The sequence below is a fragment of the Sapajus apella genome, unplaced genomic scaffold (genome assembly GCF_009761245.1).
Source record: "Sapajus apella isolate SASKATOON/1434 unplaced genomic scaffold, GSC_monkey_1.0 scaffold65, whole genome shotgun sequence".
NCBI lineage: Eukaryota > Metazoa > Chordata > Mammalia > Primates > Cebidae > Sapajus > Sapajus apella.
In genome coordinates, this window is record NW_022437005.1 from 3628412 (window position 1) to 3653019 (window position 24608).

Here is a 24608-nt window from a genome sequence, read left to right on the forward strand (position 1 = left end):
CCGCCAGAGAGCCGGAAGCATCGATCGACTCCGTGCTCGGCTTCTAGACTTGTCGATGCTCGATTGAGGAGCCTGGTAACGTCACTTCCGGGGCCTGGTTCGGTTTCCTGCTTTTCGTTCTTGCGAGGGACGGCGTACGCCTTAGGTGGGTTGGTGCGCTTTTTACCTCCTTGTTCTTTCGGTTCTCCTGACTCCTCCGCCCATTTCTCCCCTGTTGCAGCTGGGAGCGGACGAAGCTTGAAGCTGGGGTGGGGACGCGTTTGCTCCGGGGTTCTCGGAGGTGTAGTCTTAGGGGCGAGAAGAGATGGAGACTGGCGCGCGCGACTGGCTGGGGCCGGGCATCGCGTGTTTGCTCCCTCGGACTTCTTGCCGGGGCCGTGGGCGAGCGTGCTTGTGTCTAGAGGGGTGGGAGGCTTGCGCGTACCAAGGAAAGGATACTTAATGTCCGTCTGTTTGTGCGAGGCCTGGGCCATTCACTGGGCTTTCAAGGTGTCTTCCAGCGGCTCCCTTTTGGTAGTGGCGGGTAATTCAGGGTGGCCCTGTAGCAATCAAAGCTGTCATCAGACTTCGCAGGAGACCCTGCAGGAGCCTCCCCTTTGCTCCCCTACCTTCGGTTTGACCTCTGCCTCAATCACTTCCCTTTCGTCGTCTCCTTTGCAACTCCTGCTCCTTCTCCAGATTTCGATTTAGAGGGTCGCAAGCCTTTGAGGAGCGTTACGCAGCAGCCCGGCTTGTAGGCTCTTCCCTTGTCAGTCGTCCAGTGCTGCTCACATACAGTGGATGCTCTGTAAATACTTGTGACATAAAGAAACTTACGGAGCACACAAGGAAATCAAGCAAGTTCACAATTTGCAAGTAAAAACAATGTAGAAAATGCAATTGTGTGGTAGATGAGAAAGAAAAATGTAGAGAAAGCGAGGGCTGAATTTCCAGGCCTAATGCTTATTAGTTGTGTGACCTTAGGCAAGTTCCTTAGCTGGTAATAGCTGTTAATAATTACTCCTAAGTGCTTACCGCTGATGCAGAACGTGCTAGAACTCGCTCAGTCTTCTGAGTTCTATTGGGTAGGTTCTGTTACTATTCTCGTTTTACCAATGAGGACCTGAGAGATTAAGGAACTTCCCTCAGGCAAACAGCTAGTAAGAAGCATAGACATGATTTGAATTCACATCTGGCTGGCACTAGAATCCGAGTTTAACAATCATGCCACACTGCTCTCATTGAGCTCCGTTCTTTCAGGTCGGTTAGAGGTAACCTTCGAATCCAGATAGCTCGGTGACACTGTATACAGATTAAGCGGTAGGTATGGAAGGACTTATAAGTGCGCCCATGAACTCGTTGGCAAACTTCATTAATGTCTAATCTTATGATTTTTACTGGATGTACATTTGCTACTTTGTCATTTTTCTTCAAATCTGTATTTTTAAATTATTTCATCGAGCAGGTGGAAAGACAATATCACTTGTCATAAATGAAAAGTAAGTGTAAAAATAAATGTGTTGAATTACATATTGTTACAAAAATCTGGCTAGGTATTGGTGCCCCAAGTTTTGAGCGTGAGACACTGTTCTCCTTTTGTATGAAAGGGAGGGCTAGTAGGTGCTGGAGATGCAATAAAGACTACAGCCAAACTGACGTTTTCTGACAATTGGGAATTGAAAGAGAAGTGAAAAGCTAATAATTTTTGTGTCGTGTCCTTATGCTACAGTCCAGTATAATTTCATTTTCCTTTTCGTAACAGATTATTTACTGTCTGTTTTTGAAGAATTTAACGCAAACATGGATATCAGACCAAATCATACAATTTATATCAACAATATGAATGACAAAATTAAAAAGGAAGGTAAGTGCTTTTTAAAATACTTGTTCACAACTAAAATGTGTTTACTACTGTCTTAAAAATTGTACTGCCTCAAAACCTCTCACCTTGTCATCTTAGTGCTTGAAATAATGGTTTATCCCATTTCCTGTAAAGATGGGAAGGCTTTTAAAAAACAAAAATAAGTAGGAACTGACAGTGTGTTCAGTCTGTTGCTACTCAAAGATATAATGGTTTCATATAACTTTTAAAATTACATATAGTCAATGGGAATAGTATATGTTTTTTATAAATGTTAATATAACTGTATACATAAGTGAATGGTGTTGGTAACTCAATACAGTATAAATTGAAGACTTTTATCATTATTTTATTCACCAGTGACTTGTTTCTTTTCTAATTTGGACAGAATTGAAGAGATCTCTCTATGCCCTGTTTTCTCAGTTTGGTCATGTGGTGGACATTGTGGCTTTAAAGACAATGAAAATGAGGGGGCAGGCCTTTGTCATATTTAAGGAACTGGGCTCATCCACGAATGCTTTGAGACAGTTACAAGGATTTCCATTTTATGGTAAACCAATGGTAAGCTAATCCTGTTATTTTCACTTTAATCAAGAAACTAATGATATTAATGGTAGAGTAGATATGCAAATATGCTTGAAACTGTGGCTGTTGCTTTCTGCTTTTATTATGTATGTCTAGATTTATGTATTTTTATAGAAAAACAGTAGCAGTAGAGTTTAATTTATGACACTTCAGATGGGCAAAAACAAAATACACTGAGATGTAGGATGTTTTTAAAAATGGCAGTCTAGGCGATATTCTTATCTCAAAAAGTTACAAATTAATAATAACCTGGAAGACTTGAAACCTGTTTATAAACTTGTAAAACATTACAAAAGCCATGAATCAAAGAAGAAATTCAGTCTGAAGTTTTAGAAAATGCTAATAGTGAAATACTATATGTCAGAAGCTATACAGTCGAGATGAAACAATGATCGAAGGAAAAATTATAGGTTTCAACTCATAGGATTAAGGAATAACAATGGAAATGAACTGGTTATTCATAGAAAGTTTTAAACTCAGGAATGACATAATGAGTTTCACATCTAGCTGCGGGATGAAGATCATGTTGGGGGAGGGACAGAAAGGAAGTGAGAAACTCAATTAGGAGGTCCTTGGTGTAAGTCAGAGATAGTAGAGGGTCAGATAAGGCTGATCACAGAGTGAAGCAAGTGAGTGAATACCCAGCACCTTGGGTGTAGATTTGGAGCGTTGGACAAAGAGCCAAGGCCCAGGGTTTAGAGGAACTGGGTCTTCATTCTCATACTCTTAACTGGCTCAGTTTCTGTGGTCAGCTTTACCACCTATGAAATGTAAACAAATTGGTTGTTCTTTGGTCTAATGCGGGCATCAACAAAAACTGTAAAGAAGTACATAATACTTTAGGCTTTGTAGGCCATATAAGGCTTCTGTTACCTATTCTTTTATGTGCTTAATGTTTTTTAACAACCCTTTAACATTATCTAAAAAATAAAATTCATGTAGGCCATGCTGACGCCGGCTGTGGGCAGGGTTTGGCTCACAGAGTGTGGTACAGACCACTGATCTAATCCGTTCATTCTACAGATGAAGAAGCAGGCACGGAAAGTTTAATTGTTCATCCAGGTTATAGTAATATGGCCGCGTCAGGAGTTGTCAACTAATCTTAACAGCTAGTATTGTGATTTTTTTTTTTTTTTTTTAATATGCTGCAAGTCAGCAAACTTTCTGTAAAGACCCAGGTAATAAATATGTTAGACTTTGCCAGCCAGATAATCTGTGTTGCAACTACTGAGTCAACTCCACTTTTATAGCAGGAAGAGCAGTCACAGATAAGGACAGGCAGTGTTGGCTACAGACAGTAGTTTGAGGACCCCTGTTTTATACCATGATGTTTAATTCAAGACCGAGCACCTTTTTTTTCTGTTTCTAGAGCAAGTTCTTCTCATCCTCTATCCAGCTCTCCTTTTCCCATCACTTCCCAGCTGACTGGCCACCATTTTTGTGGAAAGGCCTATCCAAGGAAACTGGGATGGTTCCTATGTTATCTAATTTTTAGTAAATTGGTGTTTCCTGAAACCAGCCAGTTGCCTGTAGTAGTATGAAGAAACACCATAATTGAGATCTCACTTGGCAGCAGCATAGGGACTGGGTTTTAGTTTACCTCTAAAATCACATTAACTTGAGGTACAATTTCTTCCCATAGAGGGCTTAGAGCTCTTTTGCTGAGTTGAGATGACAAGTTTGCACATGTCCGTTACTCAGATACAGGAAAGGAAAGTGTTGGCTGTGTTGGGCACCACCCTCACCTTGCCAACTAATTATTTTTTTTTAAATTAGTGGGAAAAGTGTATTAGATTGTTATTAAAGCATTTTGGGAGGTCCATTCTTTCCCTTCAGAAAGGTAAATTTCCAGAGTAGAGTGGGAGTGGTGGGCTGTCTTGTTTATGTCTTATTGTGGTTTTAGTTGCTCTTCTGTTTTCACTCCAACATACCAGATCAGAAATGAACAAAATTTGCTAGAATTTGGAACTCAGAACAAAATTACTCTTTCCGATTCAAGGGCATTTAGTTAATGCGAAAAGTGCCCTAGTAAAGTAGAACCGTCTTCCTAAGGGCTTCGTCATTGAAGCTGTGGCATAAGTGTAAATCTGGCCTTTCTCTAAGTTGTGGGTGGACTTTTATCTCTACTAGGTATTTAGTCCAGACCAGGGTTTCTCAACCCTGTCACTTTGGACATTTTGAGGTGAATGATTCTTTGTTGCAGGGGGCTGTCTTTTTCATTACAGGGTGTTTAACAGCATCCCTGGCCTCTACCCACTAGATGCCAGTAGTATAACCACCAGTAATGTCTCCAGCTGGTGCCAGCTGTGTCCTGGCAGACCAAATCACCTCTGGTTGAGAACCACTGGTTTAAATTAGCCAGCTAAGAGTTATTGCTGAGATCAGATATTTTCACAGGTGACTGGGTCGTGGTCATAAGGACAGATAAATCCGGTCACCCAAGATCTATTCAGGTCAGGTACAAGGTTGAAGAGCCAAGGGAGTTGTGAGGAAGCCTTAGGACCAAGTCAGAAGTTAGTGTAAGCCTTCAGCCTGTCTCCTTTTGGTTAGGTGATGATGGCAAGACTATCAGAGTTGCTTGCAGGGATCAGCACACTTAGAGCCACTGTGGTACAGCAGCCCAGACCAACCAGAAAGAGCCTGGGATTCTGAGGTATGGCTTTAGGCCTGCTCCCTCCCCTTTTGTTTTCCCAGTATAGTCATCTCTAGCTGAAGTAAAGGAAGAGGAAGAATTCATCCTGCTTTTGACTAATTCTCTGCTTTGTTAATCCACACTACTTTAAAATATTTCTTGTTCTCTTCAAGACCAAATTCTTGGTGTACAGGGCAATAAAATTTTGCATACCTATTTTATACGAGGGAATTTGTACAGTTTACTACAAAGCAACTGCTTTGTAGGTCTGTTGCATTTTGATCAGAGAATCAGTAATTCTTTCAGCTCCATGGAAAAAAAGTTTGCTTGAAATGGAGGTTGGAGATTGCAGATAGTCATACCTAGGTAACTGTTTAACTCATGCTAGAAATATTCAGACAGTTCATTGGTACTGAGTCTAGCCATGTGATAATGCTTTAGGCCAGGGCTACTCAAAGTGTGGTCCCCATGCCAATAACATTAGCATCTTTGTGCTTGTTACAAGTGGAGAATCCCACGTTTGCCCAGGCCTACTACATCAGAGCTTTTACCTGCTTTCCAGGCATTTGGAATGTAAAGTATAATTAATGAAATGCTATCCTGGACAAGTTTTTGAACCCTTCCCAGTTTTTTTTTTTTGAGACGGAGTTTCACTCTTGTTACCCAGGCTGGAGTGCAATGGCGCGATCTCGGCTCACCGCAACCTCCGCCTCCCGGGTTCAGGCAATTCTCCTGCCTCAACCTCCTGAGTAGCTGGGATTACAGGCACGCACCACCATGCCCAGCTAATTTTTTGTAGTTTTAGTAGAGACGGGGTTTCACCGTGTTGACCAGGATGGTCTCGATCTCTTGACCTTGTGATCCACCCGCCTCGGCCTCCCAAAGTGCTGGGATTACAGGCTTGAGCCACTGCGCCCGGCCGAACCCTTCCCAGTTCTAACAGGTGCCTCTTGGTGCCAGCATAGAAGGAATATGCAAGGGGTCCAGTCATATTATCTGTGATTCCATTCTTTTTTTTTTTTTTTTTAACATTTTAAAATTTAGTAAGTTGATGTCACTGCTAAAGTCATTTCCTGTAAAGGTGATGTATTCAAAGGAAAGTGATTCGCAGTCATCTGCTGTACTTTAACTATTGGAAGTAACATTCCATATGACACATTCCACAGCTGATTGACACATGTTGATGCTTCTATTAAGAGTCACTGGTAAGGGGAAGTCAACTCTCCAATGCATTTTTTGTTGTTGTTTTTATTCTGTGTGTGTGTTTTTTAAACACACCTGTTTATAGCAAGTTTATTCATAATCGTCAAAAACTGTAAACAACCCAAATATCCTTCATTGGGTGATATAAAACAAACTGGTACAGCAATACCATGAAATTCTACTCTCTGTTAAAAGCAGTGACATAGATGAATCTCAAAGGCGATTATGCCAAATGAAGGCAGCCTCCGGGTTACATCATGCATGATCCTATTTGTGTGACGTTCTGGAAAAGTCAGCAGGGACAGAGAACAGATGACTGTTTGCAAGAGGAGGGATGGGGCAACAAAGGGGAAGCATGAGGGGATTTTTAGGTGATAGAATTGCTGTACAGCTGTTTTAGGTGTTAAAACTCAGAGCTGTACATCCAAAAAGTTATGCAAAAAAGTTAAATGCAAAAATTTATGTTTAGAATTTTTTAAAATGAAAAAGAAATCCAAATGATCTTCTTTTTAAAAATGCTTTAAAATAAATTTTCTGTCTAGTTTTCTTGCCAGAAAAGTTTTTCTGTGGGGGCTCTGCCGTATCAGCCCTAGTGTTCTGTGAGCCTATTCTTCTGTCTGTAAAACAGGGTTAGTCTAGAACAGTGATTTTCTTTCTTTTTCCCAGGCTGCCCCAGATTGCATCCCTGGGTGCTTGCTCTGTGACTGTGGGGTTGTGGGCATTGGGGAGGAAAGGGCTTTTGGTCTCCACTGGGCTCTGGAGCCATAATTCTGTGTTCGGTTGGGCAGTTTTACTTTTGTTTGTTTGTTTTTTTGAAGTTTTCAAATTGTTTATTATTGTCACAAAATCTAGCATAAAAGTAAATCGGATTCAACTAAATTGTGTGCTTTAGGAGCACATGCATTTGCTCATTCTTTTTGGACTATAACCTTGAATTCAACTGGTAATTTTTCCTAGATTATCTGTCTTTTGTTTGTTTTATATGTTGTTTGTTGAAAACCTCTGGATTAAAATAGCTGGCCTTGAGCCAGATCCTTAGGCACTGAGGAGATTTGTACAGTTTGGATTCCGAAGCCCGCTGGCAGGGCCCATTCATTTGTCCATTTAACATTTCAACGCAACTTTCTCTATTCTTTGATTAAATGGAGAGAAACCGTGGTACGTATATTTAAAGTCCTGTTTTTCTCACATGAAAATGAATGGTTTTTTATCTCATAAATACAGTTAAATCTAACTTTGCCTACATGTTGAATTACAGCCCAGTTTACTTCCATTTGGCACTCAGTATATTTTGTCAGATTTCCTTAGGGATATGTTTAAAATTAGCTTGTAGTGTATTTGCTTAATGAAATTTGAAATATTAATGACTAAACATCCTTCAGTATAAGGAGAAGTAACCTGTTTTCAAATAATTAAAACAGCGAATACAGTATGCAAAGACAGATTCGGATATAATATCTAAAATGCGTGGCACCTTTGCTGACAAAGAAAAGAAAAAGGAAAAGAAAAAAGCCAAAACTGTGGAACAGACGGCAACAACCACAAACAAAAAGCCTGGCCAGGTAAGGTAGACCGCAGAAGTTCCTGTTTGTATTGGTGTTAAAAACCTGATAGATGCTTGTCTTACACGTTAGGAATACTCTTAGGCTTGTCTGTATGTGTGCACAAATGTGTGTTTAAAAGATGGTTTTAAGAAGCTAGAATGATTGACTTCCAAAATTCAGTGTTAAGAAACAAAATATCAACTTAACATATGCAGATTTATATTTAGCAGTTTAAATTTGCATGGCATTTAATTCCATTCCCTAAAATATGTTAATACCTTTTGGCTTATTTCTCAAGTTTTGCTGCCTATAAATAATACTATAGTTATTATCTTTAATCATGAGTACTTCACTCAAAGTGTCTTTCTTTGAACAACTCAGTAATACAAAATATAATTTGAAATACTAGATAAAAGCGAAATTAACTGCCAGGAATGGTGGCTCATACCTGTAATCCCAGCACTTTGGGAGGCTGAGGTGGGTAGATTACTTGAGATCTGGAGTTTGAGACCAGCCTGGCCAACGTCGTGAAACCCTGTATCTACTAAAAATACAAAAAATTAGCCAGGCGTGGTGGCAGATACCTGTAGCCTCTACTCTGGAGGCTGAGACAGGAGAATCACTGAGACCTAGGAGGGGGAGGTTGCAGTGAGAGGTGGAGGTTGCAGTGAGGCCAGCTTGTGTCATTGCACTCCAGCCTGGGTGACAAGGGCAAGGCTCCCTCTGAAAAAAAAAAAAAAAGTGAAATTAACCAAAAAGTAATTACTTCTGGATTGAAAGTGATTAAAAGTCAATTTTACTAAATCTAATTGACTTATGTCCAGTTGTGTTTTAAAAGTAAGACTAGACCTTGGTTTTCTCTTTTGTATTTCTCCATAATTTTAAATCTAAGAGGTTAAATTTTATAATATACTGTTTAAAGTTTAGGGCTAGCCTTAACAAAAATGACCAACAAATTAAAAGCATGAATGTTTGAGTCAGTGTTAATATATAAATTCTTAAAGTAAAATTAAATGGAGTAAGAAGGATATCTATTGGAATTAATGTTATTTTTACACAAAAATTATAAATACCTGCTGCCTTTCTCAAGGAATTGGATATTTAAACTCTCCCTATTTCTTTTGCTTAGGGAACTCCAAATTCAGCCAATACCCAAGGAAATTCAACACCAAATCCTCAGGTAATTTTTTTTCCATGTCTCCCTTAAAATAAGATTATAAAAATGATAACAGTAGTATAAAACAACTTGCATGTCTCTAAAAACAAAATGTTTTCATCTCCAAGACACAGTGTGTTAAATTGTGTGCCACTGTAATTTAGAAACTCTCCCCTGAAGAACATTTTAATTCTTTTTCAGAGGGAGAAAACAACACCTGACTTTATTTCTTGCTTCTGTAATGAATCAGTGACAGAATCAAAATGACAGACTTTAAACCCTGTGAGGGCTGGGAGCAAACAGTTTTTGTTTTCTCTGCTGTACCTAAAGCTTTACAAACGCAATTGCTTGGGTGAGGGTAACTGGCAGGGTCAGGGACACTCTTCATTCCGATTGGTTGAAACACTACAGTGTTTTCTGGAGACACACATTATTCGGGCACATAGTTTTATTGTTACCTTTGCTCTCACTTCCTCAACACAAATATATTTCAGTATTTTTTTTTAAAGCCTTCTTGTACAAATGTTTTAGAAACTCCGTATTAAATCTCCCCACGAAATACCTCAAAGAGAAAGCCTCAGTATTGTGCTGATGGTTTCATACTTGTTTTTTCAGATGGCCTTGAGTTGTTCACTAATTGTTTTTTACACTTGCTCTTTTATCTTAAATGAAACTAGCCTGAAGACAGAGCTCATTTTTTATATACAAGACCCTTTTTCTGTTTTCCCATAACCTCTGGGTGGGATATCAAATGACTAATATCTAATAAACTAAGGGAGTGTTACTGCTTGTTTGTATGTAAACTACATGTTGTGGATATCTCATTTACTTGCCAAAAATTAGTAGACAAAGTCCCTAAGGAGTGGTTCTCAGTGGAATCTTTCTAGTTCCAATTTTTTTAATATATATGCTAGGAAGTAGTAATAGTACAGAGGAAATGAGTATCTGAGTGATACCGAGTATGGTAACCAGCTACGGAGGGGTGACATTGCTGGCCTTCTCAAATTTTGTTAATATCTTTGATTATGTTATCCAGGTGACAAAATTCTCTGCTTACGACTCATCTCCAGATGCTTAAAACATAATTGTTTCACATACTGCTAAACATATAAGAGATCTGTAATTTTCCAAACTTTTAATGTCTTGACTTGAATGTCTGCCTTACTTAGTTACTGTAATGTTTTTATTTCTGCAGTGTCATTGTTCTTGTTTGATATAGTAAGATTTCACATGCCTAGCTTACAATGCTGTTTAAACTTGCAAGCTAACTTTGCCTTTTTACTTTTTAATAGGTCCCTGATTACCCTCCAAACTATATTTTATTCCTTAATAACTTACCAGAAGAGACTAATGAGATGATGTTATCCATGCTGTTTAATCAGTAAGTTTTTTCATAAATAATTCTGTTTCCGAGAGCTTCCTGTCAAGACAGGTAGCACTTCCATAGGTTGAATCCATTTATCACCCTTACAGGTTCATTGATTTGTTCTGGGATGAATCATGAATTGGAGCCAGTTTGCTGATTTAGCAAATAAAAAGCTAATTTCCTCTAATGTTTTGAATTCTTAATTCTGAATTGATATAACAAAGCTTTGATATAATATAAAAATAGAATTAGTTTACTTTATTCCTGCAGTTCTTCCATGGTATTAATTATATTTTAGGCTCTTCTATCTACTCCGTATTCTTGATTATTTTTCTTTGACCAGTATTAGTAAGTTGCTTAATAAATTTTAACACAAAGCAAACATTTATGTACTTGCATGTATACAATAATTGTTTTTCTTCTTCATAGGTTCCCTGGCTTCAAGGAAGTACGTCTAGTACCAGGGAGGCATGACATTGCTTTTGTTGAATTTGAAAATGATGGGCAGGCTGGAGCTGCCAGGGATGCTTTACAGGGATTTAAGATCACACCATCCCATGCTATGAAGATCACCTATGCTAAGAAATAACATTTGGGATAGTCGTCTTTAAAGGACTTGGTATTTTGTGTTTGTTTTGATAACATTTAGTTGGGTCATTTTAATAGTTAGAGATTAGGGGGAGTGAAAGTACAATTTCTGTGAAGGACTTAAACTAGTGTTTCTTTAGCCTTGGTGAACTATGAAATATGAAGGCCTTAATTTTGTACAATAAACTTTTATTTGTATTCTGTGTATATAATGGTTTCTTTATTGACCCACTGCCCTATCAAATGACTATTCTAGTCTAAAACACATCTTAAGGTTTATAAAAGGATGCTTTTCTAGTGTTATTTTGGAGGAGCTAATGATATAACATCATTGAACTGTTTTGATAAAAGTTAAGTAGAATTAGATCACAGAAGCCAGTAGGTGATTTGTATTAATGGTAACAGTGATTGTTCTGGGTATTAGAAGAAAATGAGACCCGGGCAGTGTCTAAATTTGATCTTTGTATCCTTTAAAGAAATGAACATATTTTGCTGGTAGTAGGGATTCCACAAGTCTTTTTCATTCAGTATTAAAGGCTGTGCTTACTGTTTACTGAGAAAACAGAGAATACCATCTTCAGACTTTGCATTTAATGTCTTTCATGAAGCACAACTGTTCCTAAGGTTAATACCCAGGCTTTTTATTGAACGACCTCCAGGGGAAAAATTTTATAATCTATAGTAATTTTTTTTCCTTTAAGACAAATAGGTTGATTAATAAAGAGTTGCCAGTGCTAAAAACTTGCTGCTACTTTGTAATTTTTAAACACCAATGTTCAAATAGTTCCAAAGCCCATTTTCTTTAGCTTTTGAATTACAATCAGATTACTGATTATTAATGTTTCTAGGCTTCTGGGCTGCTGGAGGTTATGGTTACATTGACCTGATTCTCCATTGTTCCATAATACGTCAGTGTGTGTTTCTTAAGTGCAAGACCCCCCTCTCACATAACCACAATATGACCATCAAAACCAGGAAATATGACTGGGTGTGATGGCTGATGTCTGTAATCCCAGCACTTTGGGAGGCTGAGGCAGGAGGATCACTTAACACCAGCTAGGGCAACAGTGAGATCTTGTCTATACAAAAAGTAAAAAATAAGCTGGATGTGGTGGTGTGTGCCTGTAGTCCCAACTACTGGGGAGGCTAAGGCAGGAGGATTGCTCGAGCCCAGGAGGTTGAGGTTACAATTACCTATGTTGATGCCACTGTACTCCAGCCTGGGCAACAGAATGAGAACCTGTCTCAAAACGAAACAGGAAGTAATCCCATATTATCATCCAAGTTTTGCTTATTTTCCAATAATAGCTCAAGAATCCAATGGGGATTGTGTTGCACGTAGTTGTCATGTTTAGCCTCCTGCTGATTCCTCAACCTGTCCTTGTCTTTCATGATGTGAATTTTATATAGAGATTGTCTGTCTACCTTTGGATATAGCTACACAGTTATGTTAAAAACTAGGACTATAAGAATGTCTCTGGTGGCAGTCTAACAGCACTGAGTTCATCCTGGCCTTCACCATTCCCCTGTGTATAACTCTCTTCACCATTCCTATTAACTTCATTACATTGTATTACTTTCTCATATCTTTTCTGTGCAATCACACTCTATATAAAGTAAGGCTTCAATAGGTAGCAGGGGAAGGGAAAAAGGAGAAGTCAATGCTTTAAAGAAGCTTTGATCAAACTAGGATCTTTTGACCTTCCCTATGTTGCCCATCTTTGGGAGTGTGAGTTTTGAGGAATGATTGAAGGGAGTAGTTGTTATTTAATATGTGGTTCTCAACTTTGGCTGCATATTAGAATCATCTGGGAGACATTTTCAAATACCTATGCTCAATCTACACCCCAGATCAATTAAATCCATCTCCAGGAATGAAACCCAGTCTTCAATATTTTTATAATCCCTGAGGTGATTCCACTGCCACCCAAGGTTAAGAACTAACAAAGCAGATTTCTACTTTTGTGAAGTAGGATATAATGGACCATTGGCTCAAACGGTGTTCTTCAAAAGTAGTATATTGATAAATAGAGGACAGTGTAAGTCTGGAAATGGTTGTGATGCAGAGCAGACAAACTTCAAACTTGAGGCTTAACCCAGGAGGGTTCTTGGGTTCACCCAGGAAAGAATTCAAGAGTGAGGCTGGGTGCGGTGGCTCACGCCTGTAATCCCAGCACTTTGGGAGGCTGAGGTGGGCGGATCAAGAGGTCAAGAGATGGAGACCATCCTGGCCAACATGTTGAAACCCCATCTCTACTAAAAATACAAAAATTAGCTGGGTGTAGCGGCGCACGTCTGTAGTCCCAGCTACTCGGGAGGCTGAGGCAGGAGAATTGCTTGAACCCAGGAGGCGGAAGTTGCAGTGAGTCGAGATCACGCCACTGCACTCCAGCCTGGCGCCTGGCCACGGAGCAAGACTCTGTCTAAAAAAAAAAAAAAAAAAAAAAAACAAGAGGGAGCTGGTGGTGATAAACAGCAGTCTTTTGGTAAATAGTACTGCCCCTTGCCAAGCAGGGCTAATTCATAGATAGTCTGCCCAGAGTTCGCAAAGCCTTGTCTCTTGGCAACTGCATTTAAACGCAGCTAAACCTACTTTCAGTTACATGCCAATTAAGAGAAGGCTCAATGCAAATTGAGGGATAGATTATTTAGAACTTTCTAGCAAAGGGGTGGTAACTTCTGGGTCATTGCCATGGAAAGGGGCAGTATCTTCCAGGCGTTGCCATGGCATTTGTGACTGTCATGGCACTGTAGGAGTGGCTTATGCTAATGAAAGACGAGGACAGCTGAGGATCGCTTTCCTTGACATCTTCTTGTCTCTGCCGGTTTCTTCACTTTATCCTGCCTGGACCAGATCTTGTTCTGGACAGCAGGGTTGTGACCAGAAAACGGGTCCTGCTGGTCTTCTGCCTTAGTTGCCAGAGACTCAAAACTCCATTTTAGACTTTAAGCCTTATAGTATCTTCTGTTTGAGGATTTAACAGGCATTGTTTCCCCTTGAAAATGTATCCAGCCAAGACCTAATGAAGAATGTGAGGCTCTAGCTAAAATTACGGTATTTTACTTGCCTGGGAGCAGTACTTCTCAAACGTTAATGTGCATACAAGTCACTTGAGTATCTCATTAAAACGTAGATTTAGATTGTGTCTTGGGGAGTGAGGTCTGAGAAACTTCATTTCTATAAAGCGATGTCAAAGTTACTGGTCTGGGAACCATGTTTTGGTGACAAGTGGCAAGACCCCAGAGTCTCTACCCTAATTATTTATTCAATGACTCTTACAAGTGTTGTCAATCTCTTTTTAAAGCGAGGGACTTTGTCTAAGCATACAATTTCAGAGCAATCATGCATTCATTCAGTGAATACCTATTTAATGCATACCAAGTTTCTTTCCGGGTGCTAATGATAGCGAGGAACAAGAAGAAAAGATCCCTGCCTCGCGGAGGTTTTATTGTAGTGCTGGAAGACAAAGCATCACCAAGTAAATAAAGTAGGCCCATCAGCTATGGTATGTGCCTTAAGACAGTGTATGACAGCCGCAGATGCAGGGACTGGGTGGAGGAGGGATTGGAGTGGCTCTTTCAAATTGTTCTGTCTGTGGAGGCATCTTGGCCAGGAACCTAATGCTTAGTATCTAGGGAAAAGCATACTAGGCAATTAAGTTCAGAGCACCTGAAGCAGAAATGAGTTTAGTGTTTTCAAAAGACAGAACTGGGATGGGGAACAGAGTGAGTGAAGGAGAGAGCAAGAGGTGAAATCCCAGAGCTACAGGGGCCTGATCCTACAGGAGCTTGTAGGCCACAGAAAGAAGGCTGCCTGAACTTGACCGAGCCCAAACTTAGATCCTAAAGGAGCCACGGCCTCAATTTAAGAACTCCAGACAGAGAATCTAATTTAGGAACTCTAGCAGGAGAAAAATGTTATTTAGGGATTAAATGTTTGGAGAATACATCTGAAAGTCTAGAGGAATGAGGTATGCAAACTGGGGACAGAACCCTTACTGAACCCCCAGTGACCCCAGTGTCTTCGCCATAACTGCTAGACACAACTACTTGCTGAATTACTGCAAGTTCAAATTCCTATTTGCATGCAGTTTTACCAAGAAGCCTCTAGCCTCTGTCCTGTCTCTGCCCACTTTAGAATGCTAGAACATCACAAGCTTTCCCAGGCCGCATTCAGAAGGCTTGGTATCTCATCACTTTATTTCTTCATCTTCAAATGCCCAATAATGGCTTCATGTTAGCATTCGCCTGATTTGCTAAGTTGTGATAGTTTGAATGTCACATTTTGTTTTTTGATTTTAATCATTTCACTCTGCTTTGGGGGTTCTGTGTATGCTTCCCAATGGGGAGTTTTTGCAGTCTCCATTTCTTCAAGTGCCTCTTAAATGACAATTGTCTTTTAACTCTCCCATGCTGAGGGCTGGTTTGAGACTGGAACAGTCCATAAAACAGCTGCCCCATCAGGATTCAGAAGATTTAATCAATGCTTTAGTTTTCTCAGAAATTTAGGCTCTTAGATATGATTACAGGGGAAAAAATGCAAAGGCATTCTGCTTTCAAAAATAATTTTGAATTCAATCTTTCCTTGATGTGCAACAGGAAATAAAGGATTTGTTCTAATTTGTCAATTCTAAGTTGACAGTGATAAATTGAAATAGCACCGAACCATGATCTCCCTGGGTAACCGTTAGATAGGATGGTTCAAAAAGACCACTCCAGACCAGGTACGGTGGCTCATGCCTGTAATCCCAGCATTTTGGGAGGCCAAGGAGGGCAGATCAATTGAGGTCAGGAGTTTGAGACCAGCCTGGCCAACATGGCAATAACCCCATCCCTACTGAAATACAAAAATTAGCTGGACATGGTGGTGCACACCTGTAGTCCCAGCTACACAAGAGGCTGAGGCAGGAAAATTGCTTGAACCCCAGAGACAGAGGGTGCAGTGAGCCAAAATAGTGCAGGTGTATACTCCACCCTGGGTGACAGAGCAAGACTCTATCTAAAAAAAAAAAAAAGGCAAAAAACAGAAAGACCACTGTGGCCTTTGCTGTGTCTCAGTATTCTTGTCTATAATGAAAGTATTGAATAAAACAAACTTTCCAATCAGGACCAGCTATATAAAAGATCCTCCCCTGACAGTCACACAAATACACACACACACACATAGCCACACACAAACAGCTACACACACACAAAGCCACACACACACACACACACACACACAGCCACACCCACCCACACCCATACTCACGCCAAAACTCTTTTACATACGCACACACAGATGTATTTAAACAAAGCATTACCACTATCACACACATACATACACCCAAAAAAAAAACCTTTTTATTATATTTTGCTTTTCCAATTTATTCCTGGAAAATTGGTTTGCACAAAATTACTCAGTAAGTTAACTTCTTTTCCCTCATTTTATGAGGTTACCAGTTTGGGGTTAGGGGAGAAGGCACTGCTCTGAAGTCATATCATCCACTGAGGTGGGGAGGGTGTCCTGACAGGGATCTCTATTCCAGAAGCAATGGATAGGAACAGGGGAAGGGTCACCTTGTGGGAGAAATGCCAGCCTAAACACCCTATAAAAAGCAGTAACTCACTGTCTGTCTCTTCCAATAGAAAGCAACCCTTAGGGCCAAAATCTTTTTTCAATTTACTCCCGCCCCCATGTTCAGCCAGCCAGGTCCCAGGGGATGCTGAGCAGAGGCCCCGGGAGGGGTTTTTTTTGTTTCTTTTTAAAGAGTCATGGTCTCGCTCTGTCACCCAGCCTGGAGTGCAGTGGCGTGATCACAGCTCATGGCTCACAGCCTCAAACCGCTGGTTTCCAGGCTCAAGCAATCCTCCCATCTCAGCCTCCTGAGTCACTGGATTATGGGTGAGAGTCACCATGTCCAGCTAATTGTTTTAAAATGTTTTTAGAAACAAGATCTTGCCGAGTGCAGTGGCTCACACCTGTCATTCCAGCATTTTGGGAAAAGCCAAGGCAGGCAGATCAGTTGAGGTCGGGAGTTTGAGACCAGCCTGGCCAACATGGCAAAACCTGGTTTCTACTAAAAAGACAAAAAAAAAAAAAAATTAGCCAGGCATGGTGGCCTGTGCCTGTAATCCCAGCTACTTGGGAGGCCGAGACAGAATTGCTTGAACTTGGGAGGTCGACGCTGCAGTGAGCCAAGATTGTGCCACTGCACCCCAGCCTGGGTGACAGAGTCAGACTCTGTCTCAGGAAAAAAACAAAGGTCTTTCCCTTTTCCAGATGGGTCTCGAACTCCTGGTCTCCAGCAATCCTCCCGCCTCAGCCTCCCCGAATTGTGTGAGCCACCACAAGTAGCCTCATAGCATCTTTAACCTGAACTCCTGTTTACCACCCTCCCCATCACACCCAGAATGCCATATCCTTGTCCCTTCAGCCCTCCCCACCCCTGGGGCCTACCTGTCCTTGTCTGTTCCTGTCCAGCCACCTCTTAGGACCCAAGAAGGCTGAGCCTGGGGCAAGCGCATGAACAAACCTCCCTTCTGACCCAGTCTACTGCTGGGACCTTGGGATGGGAGCTGCTTCCCTTACCTCAGGGCTCCCTAACCTTGCCAGGCACGGTCCCTGCCATGTGTCCTGTCTGGAGATGCCCCATAAATTAGTCCAGCCTAGATAGTGCCTCTCACTCTGTATGTAAAAAAAAACCTGTATCTTTAGTGCCCAGCAAGTGCTCAGTAAATGTTTGCTGAATAGATGGAGATAGGTGCTGGCAGTTCCACTTTGGTGCCTTTAGAAGTGACCCTCTGGCCATGGGAAATATGGCCAGAAGCAAGAAGTTCTGGCTAACATAAACTTGTAACTTCACTCTCTTCTCTATGACCTGTGAGCCTTGAGCTTTGAGACTGAATTTCAAAAGTCTTAGAGAGAGGAGGTAGGGGAAAGATTATTGCCCTATTTTTCCCAACCCACCTGTCTCTTAACCCCACTGGTAAGGTCTGAATGTGGCCTCAACTAGTTTGTTAGAATTCATCTCTGGCCTGGGACAGAAATGCCTTCTAAGAATCCTATCATGAAAGATTTGTAAACATAAGAAGCAACAATTTTGCATGTTCTTCACATGTACCCCCAAACCTAAAATGCAATAAAATAAATAAATGGGAAAAAAAAAGACAAAATATATTTTTCCCATTACTTTAAAAAAAAAAAAGAATTCTTTATCTATTACATAAATCTATATTTATTAATTGAATTTGTTTAAATCAAAATTATTTGTTCTATAGATCTTCTGTTTTCAACAGATTCCTACAGTTAGTATGTCTTTGCTTATAAGCTGAAAGAAAATTAGGGGTGAATTAAAACTAAAAATGGTTTGAAATTCTCGTAGTCCTCTCAACAGTGCCCTGCTGATTGATACAATAAACCACTGCTAAAGAGGCTTTAACAAGAATAGACCATTTTGGATATTATCTGTGTATACAAAAGACACAGAATTTGACTCTGTTTGGAAAATCAGATGCTAAGTAGCCCCTGAAGCCCAGCAGCCTGTTAGGAAAACGGAGGGGTGGCAGGCCCTTCTAATTGGCGGAGGTATTTACCCAGAGGTCTGGCTTTCACATAAAAGGCAGGAACCACTGAAGTCAGTCCCCGCTTCCAGAGTTCAAGTTAAAACAGAAAAAAAGGAAGATGGCAAGAATACTGTTGCTTTTCCTCCCGGGTCTTGTGGCTGTGCATGGAATATTTATGGACCGACTGGCTTCCAAGAAGCTCTGTGCAGATGATGAGTGTGTCTGTAAGGAGTTTTTTTATGCTGTTTACAATCTTTCTATTACATAATTGAAAATATATCCACTAATAGCATAAAATCGAATTGTACTTTGAAGTGAATCTTCTCTAATGTGTACGTCTTCAGCTTTGTTTCTCCTGGTCTGTGTGTTTGGTGTCTTACTAGGGAGAATTCACTTGGCTGAGATTTTGTTGCAGCTTTAATATCTTGGCTATCTTCTTCTTCTTGGATAGACACTAGCTATAAACTGGGAATTATCCGTCACTCTGATTTCCTAGTTTTTCTTTCTTTTTTTTTTTTTTTTTTTTGGAGACGGAGTTTCGCTCTTGTTACCCAGGCTGGAGTGCAATGGCACGATCTTGGCTCACCGCAACCTCCGCCTCCTGGGTTCAGGCAATTCTCCTGCCTCAGCCTCCTGAGTAGCTGGGGTTACAGGCACGCACCACCATGCCCAGCTGATTTTTTGTATTTTTAGTAGAGACGGGGTTTCACCGTGTTGACCAGGATGGTCTCGATCTCTTGACCTCGTGATCCACCCGCCTCGGCCTCCCATAGTGCTGGGATTACAGGCATGAGCCACTGTGCCCGGCCTCCTAGTTTTTCTAATATACTTTGCCTTTTACTGTTATAAAATTCAGGAGCCTAAAATGTAATCATTCAATTTTTTTTTTTCTTCCAGATACTATTTCTCTGGCTAGAGCTCAAGAAGATTATAATGCCCCGGACTGTAGATTCATTAATGTTAAAAAAGGACAGCAGATCTATGTGTACTCAAAGCTGGTAAAAGAAAATGAAGCTGGAGAATTTTGGGCTGGCAGTGTAAGATGAGATAGTTTATCATAAACGTCTATTGACACATATTGCTCTTAACTTTTCCTTCATTACCTATCTTCAACCTATTTTAATGCTTAATGCTAGTTGTTAAGAACCATGTAGCAATTGTAGATGGAAATGAACAAATTTGGGGATATTTGCATCGTTGAATTTTAAAGAAAGATAAATTTCATAAGAAAATTAAATGTAGGTTAATGTGATATTTTGGAAAAAAAAAGAAGAGTCAAATACATGGGGGCTTAAATATCCCAAAGAGTTTGAATGTTATCCAAAAACGTCTGAGAAGATTTGCCAAGTAGAAGACATGTGTGTTGAGTCAAAGTATCAATTTTCTTTTAGGAAACTTTGTACCCTCATTAATTCTAAAGAGTCAGTGTTCTTCCGTTAAAATATACAGGGGTGGTCCCTGGGGAGGGATGAAGCTGGGTTGATTTTCTGTCCTCATCTGAAGCCCCAAAGATGAGTTTTAAATTAATGAAGGCTTAAATTTAAATCCATTTAAATCTGTTCATTTGAATTTTTGAAAACTGAGAAATTTGCATCATTTAAAGTAAGTGCCTACAGTACTTAAAAAAAATGTACTGTCTATATATTTATTTATGGCTTGAAAAAAGAGTTCAGGCAGCTCACAAGACTGCATAAAATAAAGTCATGCTAAAGTAGTGAAATAAAACTGGACTACTAAAGAATAGATGCACAATCCCTGCGGGTTAACTTAGTGCTGCAAGTAAACTTTGGATTTGCCCCTGAGCCCCCTGGACTCCAGAGTGAAAGGGAGGTATTGGCAGCTATGATTCTCACCATCAGCAAAGAGGATGCCTGTGGGTTTCTCACAAGACACTCAGCATCAGCTTTCTTCTGATTGCTGCTGTTCTGGACACTTAGGTTTATGGTGAAGGCCAGGACGAGATGGGAATCGTGGGTTATTTCCCCAGCAACTTGGTCAAGGAGCAGCGTGTGTACCAGGAAGCTATCAAGGAAGTTCCCACCACGGTAAGCATCTCAAAGGTGACTCGACGAGGACTTGGATATTGGAGCAATATAGGCTGGTGTTAAAAATGCATCATGCAACTTACAAGATGTATAGAACAAAGCCCCCAACTTTGAATGGTGACTTTTCTGAGATAGTGAGATTTGGGGGACCATTTATAACTACTGTCAACATTGAAAGACAAGTAAACTTTCTCTACACCACCCCCCTTTGTTTTATTTCAGTCTATTTTTTGGTCTCATCTGTTTTCTTTATTTTTTCGGCTTTATTGGGTTATAATTGACTCACAAAAATTGCATGTATTTAATGCGTACATTATGTTTTGATATACATTGTGAAATGATCATCACAATCAAGCTAGTTAACATATACATTGTCTCACAGTTACCTTTGTGTTTATGTGTGTGTGTGTGTGTGTGTGTGAGTGAGTGAAAACATTAAGATCTACCCTCTTAGCAAATTTAAAGTATACAATACAGTACCTCTTTTGTTTTAGATGCAAGTTACCTTGCAAAGCAGTCTATGTAACAAAGAAAGAAACCAAAGTCAGTATTAACTGACTCTTACTGATGGCTTTCACTAAAGATAGGCTCAGAACAAAATCAGCAATGTTTTTGATGAAATCAAAATATTCTCGAACAACCTTTGAGTGCCTTATTTTTGTGGTAAATAGATTCTCTTTATGTATGAATAAAATTATACTCTTTCTAATGCCCTGGGGTCCTGTAAACTCAGGACAGAAATAAAAGATGCTTTCTGAGCTACTTTGCAAGGTGCTTGTTTTGAAGTGATTCTCCTGAAGCTAATCGCTGTGCTTTAAACACTGCCCATCCTACACAAATGGGACTCACTTGTCATCACTTCTTAGTATTAAGCCGAAATCTGTCGGATAACCATAAATTAAAGGTTTATTGGAGGACCTTCATTGTAAGTAGGTTTTGACTTAAAGTGGTAATTATTTCATATTCTTTGGGGGTCAACCTTTACTGACTTTAAATCCAAACTTCGCTGATTAGATATGATTTTAAAAACAGAATCTACATCTGTTTTGTAGCGTAGCCTAGTCAGTTGAATCTTTTTTTTGTTTCTGTTTTTTTCCAGGATATTGACTTCTTCTGCGAGTAATAAATTAGTTAAAGCTGCAAATGGAAAGAAAACACCAAAAATAAAGAAAAGAGCAAAAGTGATTAAAAAATGCATGTCTTTAACTTCTGACTGACGTTGTAAGAATTTGTTAGCTTACAGAAGAGCGAGGGCTTAGGGTTTGGAGGTGGCAGATGCAAGAGGATTTTCAACTCCAGTCTTGTTTCCTGCTGGCCTGGTCTTCGCACGAGCTAGAGCGGGGAGATGTTGAGCTCAAATGGGTAAATCAAAACCAGAGAATTGTTTTTCCAACTTTTTTCCAACCTAGAGAATCTCCTTGGGGGACGCATATAAAAGATCATTTATTTGTAGTTATTGCTGAGCAGTAATTCTTCCCAGCGCTCTGACTTCCTGTATATAAAATAGGCGGGTCATAGGTCTTCCTTTTAGTCATGGTGTTTTCTACTTATTTTTGTCTCTGGCCAACTGGAGTGTTAATAGTGTGTCTGAAGGGGCTGTATTATTAAGGAGTATTCTAGTATTTTTGTCACCTTTAATATTTGATGCCTTTTGGAGGTAAAGCTGTTGGGGGAAAGAAGAGTTTTTGGACCCATAGGTGTTTGGAAGATGTCTCTAATTTGTCGTTTAGAAAAATCTCAAAAATGATTTCAGTTGAAAAATTTGCCTTCCAAATGATCAACTTACTTCTCCCTCAATTTTAAAGAAATATGTGTATATATAACAGGAGAAGGTAGTTTATGGGAATAGTTTTAATGGAATGTTTTCCCTTAATGTGCATCCTTGCCGGATATTATTCAAGCTTCAAGTCATCAAAAGACCCAGAAAAAAAAAAATCTGTGGGTTATTTTCTCTACTTCTATTTCAACTTTGAATTTCCTCTTCCTGTGCAAATTTCTGTAGTCAAGTGTGATATGTCAAGAAATCTGAGGGGAATGCAGGTTTTGTGGTCCTGATGGGCCCACAAGTTTTTCTATATTTAACTGGAAATACGCTTTGATTTTGTGTTATTAATATCATTCTTTTGATGTAGTCATGAGTCTTTCTTTGTTTGCATATAATTAAAATGCCTGTACTCTACTTAATGTCACAATTTCTGAGTTTTTTCTTAAATATTTTCATCTTAGGGTATAAAAGTGTGGGGGACTTGGGAGTGGGGCTTGTTTCTCAGTTCTTTGTGATCCAGACATCCCCTAAGCATGAAGAAGAAAGCAGAACAGGGCATTTAGACTCAGCCACAGACTTGGCCCAGGGTCATTTTTTAGCTCTGTCAACTGTGATTTTGGGTGAATATCTTTTTACCAAATTCTTATGTAGGTCAGTCAAGTAAAGTGGTACCAAAATGCAAAACACAATGAAACAAAGTACCAGGGTTTATTTGTTTCTATTTTACTTTATTCCATAAGAGGTTTCAAGTAGCATCTAGGGCGCCTGATACAATTTTAACGTAAGAAGTGTTTATCCTACTTCTGTTTCTATTTGCCTCTCACTTCCTGGCCTTTCCATTCCAGAAACACCCAGAACCCCTCAGACACCCAGGACCCCCATTTCTCAGCTGGCCTTAGGCACCCAACTTCACTCCCCATGCATGTGGCTTCCAGGACAGAACTCCCTCCTTAGCTCCCACCCGTCAAAACTGAGCACATCCAGGAGTTGGAAGGTCATTGACTGATTTATCTCTCCTGGAGCATATCTGCATTAAAAGAAAGCAAGTACTTGCAGGACTGTGAACACCACCTGTCCTCTGAATGCAAAGGGCCACCCCTGGACCAGCAGCAGCAGCAGCAGCTTGGCCTCACCAGGGAGCTGGTTAGGAGGCAGAATCTCTGCCCACTGCATGCCTTCTGTGTCAAAATATGCATTCTTAACAAGAGCTCAGGGGATTCCTGTGTACATTAAAGACTGCAAAACACTGATCTTAGTTCCCTCTACTCATCTTGCAGAAAAAGAAATAAATAAAAGGCTAGAGCACCTAGGAGACAGAGCAACTCTCTCAAAGTTCAACACGATTGCGACATTCCTGTTGGTACTTTCCCAACCATATCACAGCACTATGTTGGTTCTCCACTGATGTCTACCCAGAGAACAGGGGCTGAGTGGTGCCAGGGAGAGAGTTTGTGGGCAATGAGGCCTTTTGGGACCCCTTTCCTGCTGCATTGTTCTTCTCCCTTTCCCACTGAGAGAAAGGGCATCTTAGCACCTCTAAAAGGTTGTCAACTGTTAACATAAAAATAATTGTAGTCTAATGATCATTGAGGGAACCCTAACTTGTAGGCTTCCTGGATACCCCAAGCTAAATGATATATATCTATATATATCTTTATGTATCTATATTAAATATGTATATATTTTAAGCAGTCCAAGTTCTTTGCTGTAGCTTATTTATCATGTACCAGGTATTTGGGCCTGGCCACCTGAGTACTTGTGACCCAGCTCCATTCTGGAGAGTCCCCGGCTACCCAAACTCACTCTGTTTTAGCCAAGATTAAACAGAGCAAGGGAGCTGCTACCCTTTGTCTTTTGGTCTAAAGATAGTTAATTTTGTTTAGTAAGGGCTTAGGTTTTACTATGGAGCTTGTGCTTTCTCCTTGTGGGAGAAAGAAGACATTTAATTCTCCACCTCTGACCTCACAGAGTATGGGGAGTAAGACTTCTACCTTTGGAAGAATAAGGAACCAATGCAGGGCAGTGGATGTGGGGAGGGAAGGCAGGAAGGTTTCTTGAGCCAGCTTAGCGGTGGACTTTGCCTAGAGTAAGGCCTTGCAAGGCATTACCAGGGCAGGGTGAGGCAAGTAAGGAAACTGACCAGAAGCGACAGGAGCTAGGGCCTGGCACATGGTAGTTGGCAACAAAATGAAATCATGTTGAAAGGAAATGTGTTCAGTGGCATCGGTGGCTTAGAAAAGTTAGGTGATGATAAAAGATCCCAGGGCATCTTGGAGCTTTGAAATAACTGGGCTGCCATTTTCTAGCTGTGTATATTTAGAGAAGCTTCTGACTATAAT

The 24608-nt window shown here is 40.2% G+C and overlaps 2 protein-coding genes across 4 annotated transcripts; both read left to right on the plus strand.

The window, feature by feature from the left end:
* The first annotated feature begins 38 nt into the window (after positions 1-38).
* On the plus strand, positions 39-22692 carry SNRPB2 (small nuclear ribonucleoprotein polypeptide B2). Of its 3 annotated transcripts, XR_004259833.1 has the most exons (10): positions 48-145; positions 1742-1843; positions 2229-2401; positions 7682-7822; positions 8934-8984; positions 10253-10341; positions 10756-10945; positions 19357-19496; positions 20397-20504; positions 21604-22692. XR_004259833.1 is itself a non-coding variant. In XM_032248039.1 (7 exons), exons 2-7 carry the CDS (start codon positions 1780-1782, stop codon positions 10913-10915), a joined length of 678 nt encoding a protein of 225 aa, XP_032103930.1. In that variant the 5' UTR covers positions 39-145; positions 1742-1779; the 3' UTR covers positions 10916-11655. The 3 variants fall into 3 exon arrangements, 2 of the variants coding, with proteins under 2 accessions (XP_032103930.1, XP_032103931.1); XM_032248039.1 differs by lacking the exons at positions 19357-19496; positions 20397-20504; positions 21604-22692 and having other exon boundaries at positions 39-145; positions 10756-11655; XM_032248040.1 differs by lacking the exons at positions 19357-19496; positions 20397-20504; positions 21604-22692 and having other exon boundaries at positions 68-248; positions 10756-11655.
* OTOR (otoraplin) lies at positions 18108-22692 on the plus strand. Its single transcript, XM_032248041.1, has 4 exons — positions 18108-18683; positions 19357-19496; positions 20397-20504; positions 21604-22692. Exons 1-4 carry the CDS (start codon positions 18578-18580, stop codon positions 21625-21627), a joined length of 378 nt encoding a protein of 125 aa, XP_032103932.1. The 5' UTR covers positions 18108-18577; the 3' UTR covers positions 21628-22692.
* Positions 22693-24608: the final 1916 nt, after the last annotated feature.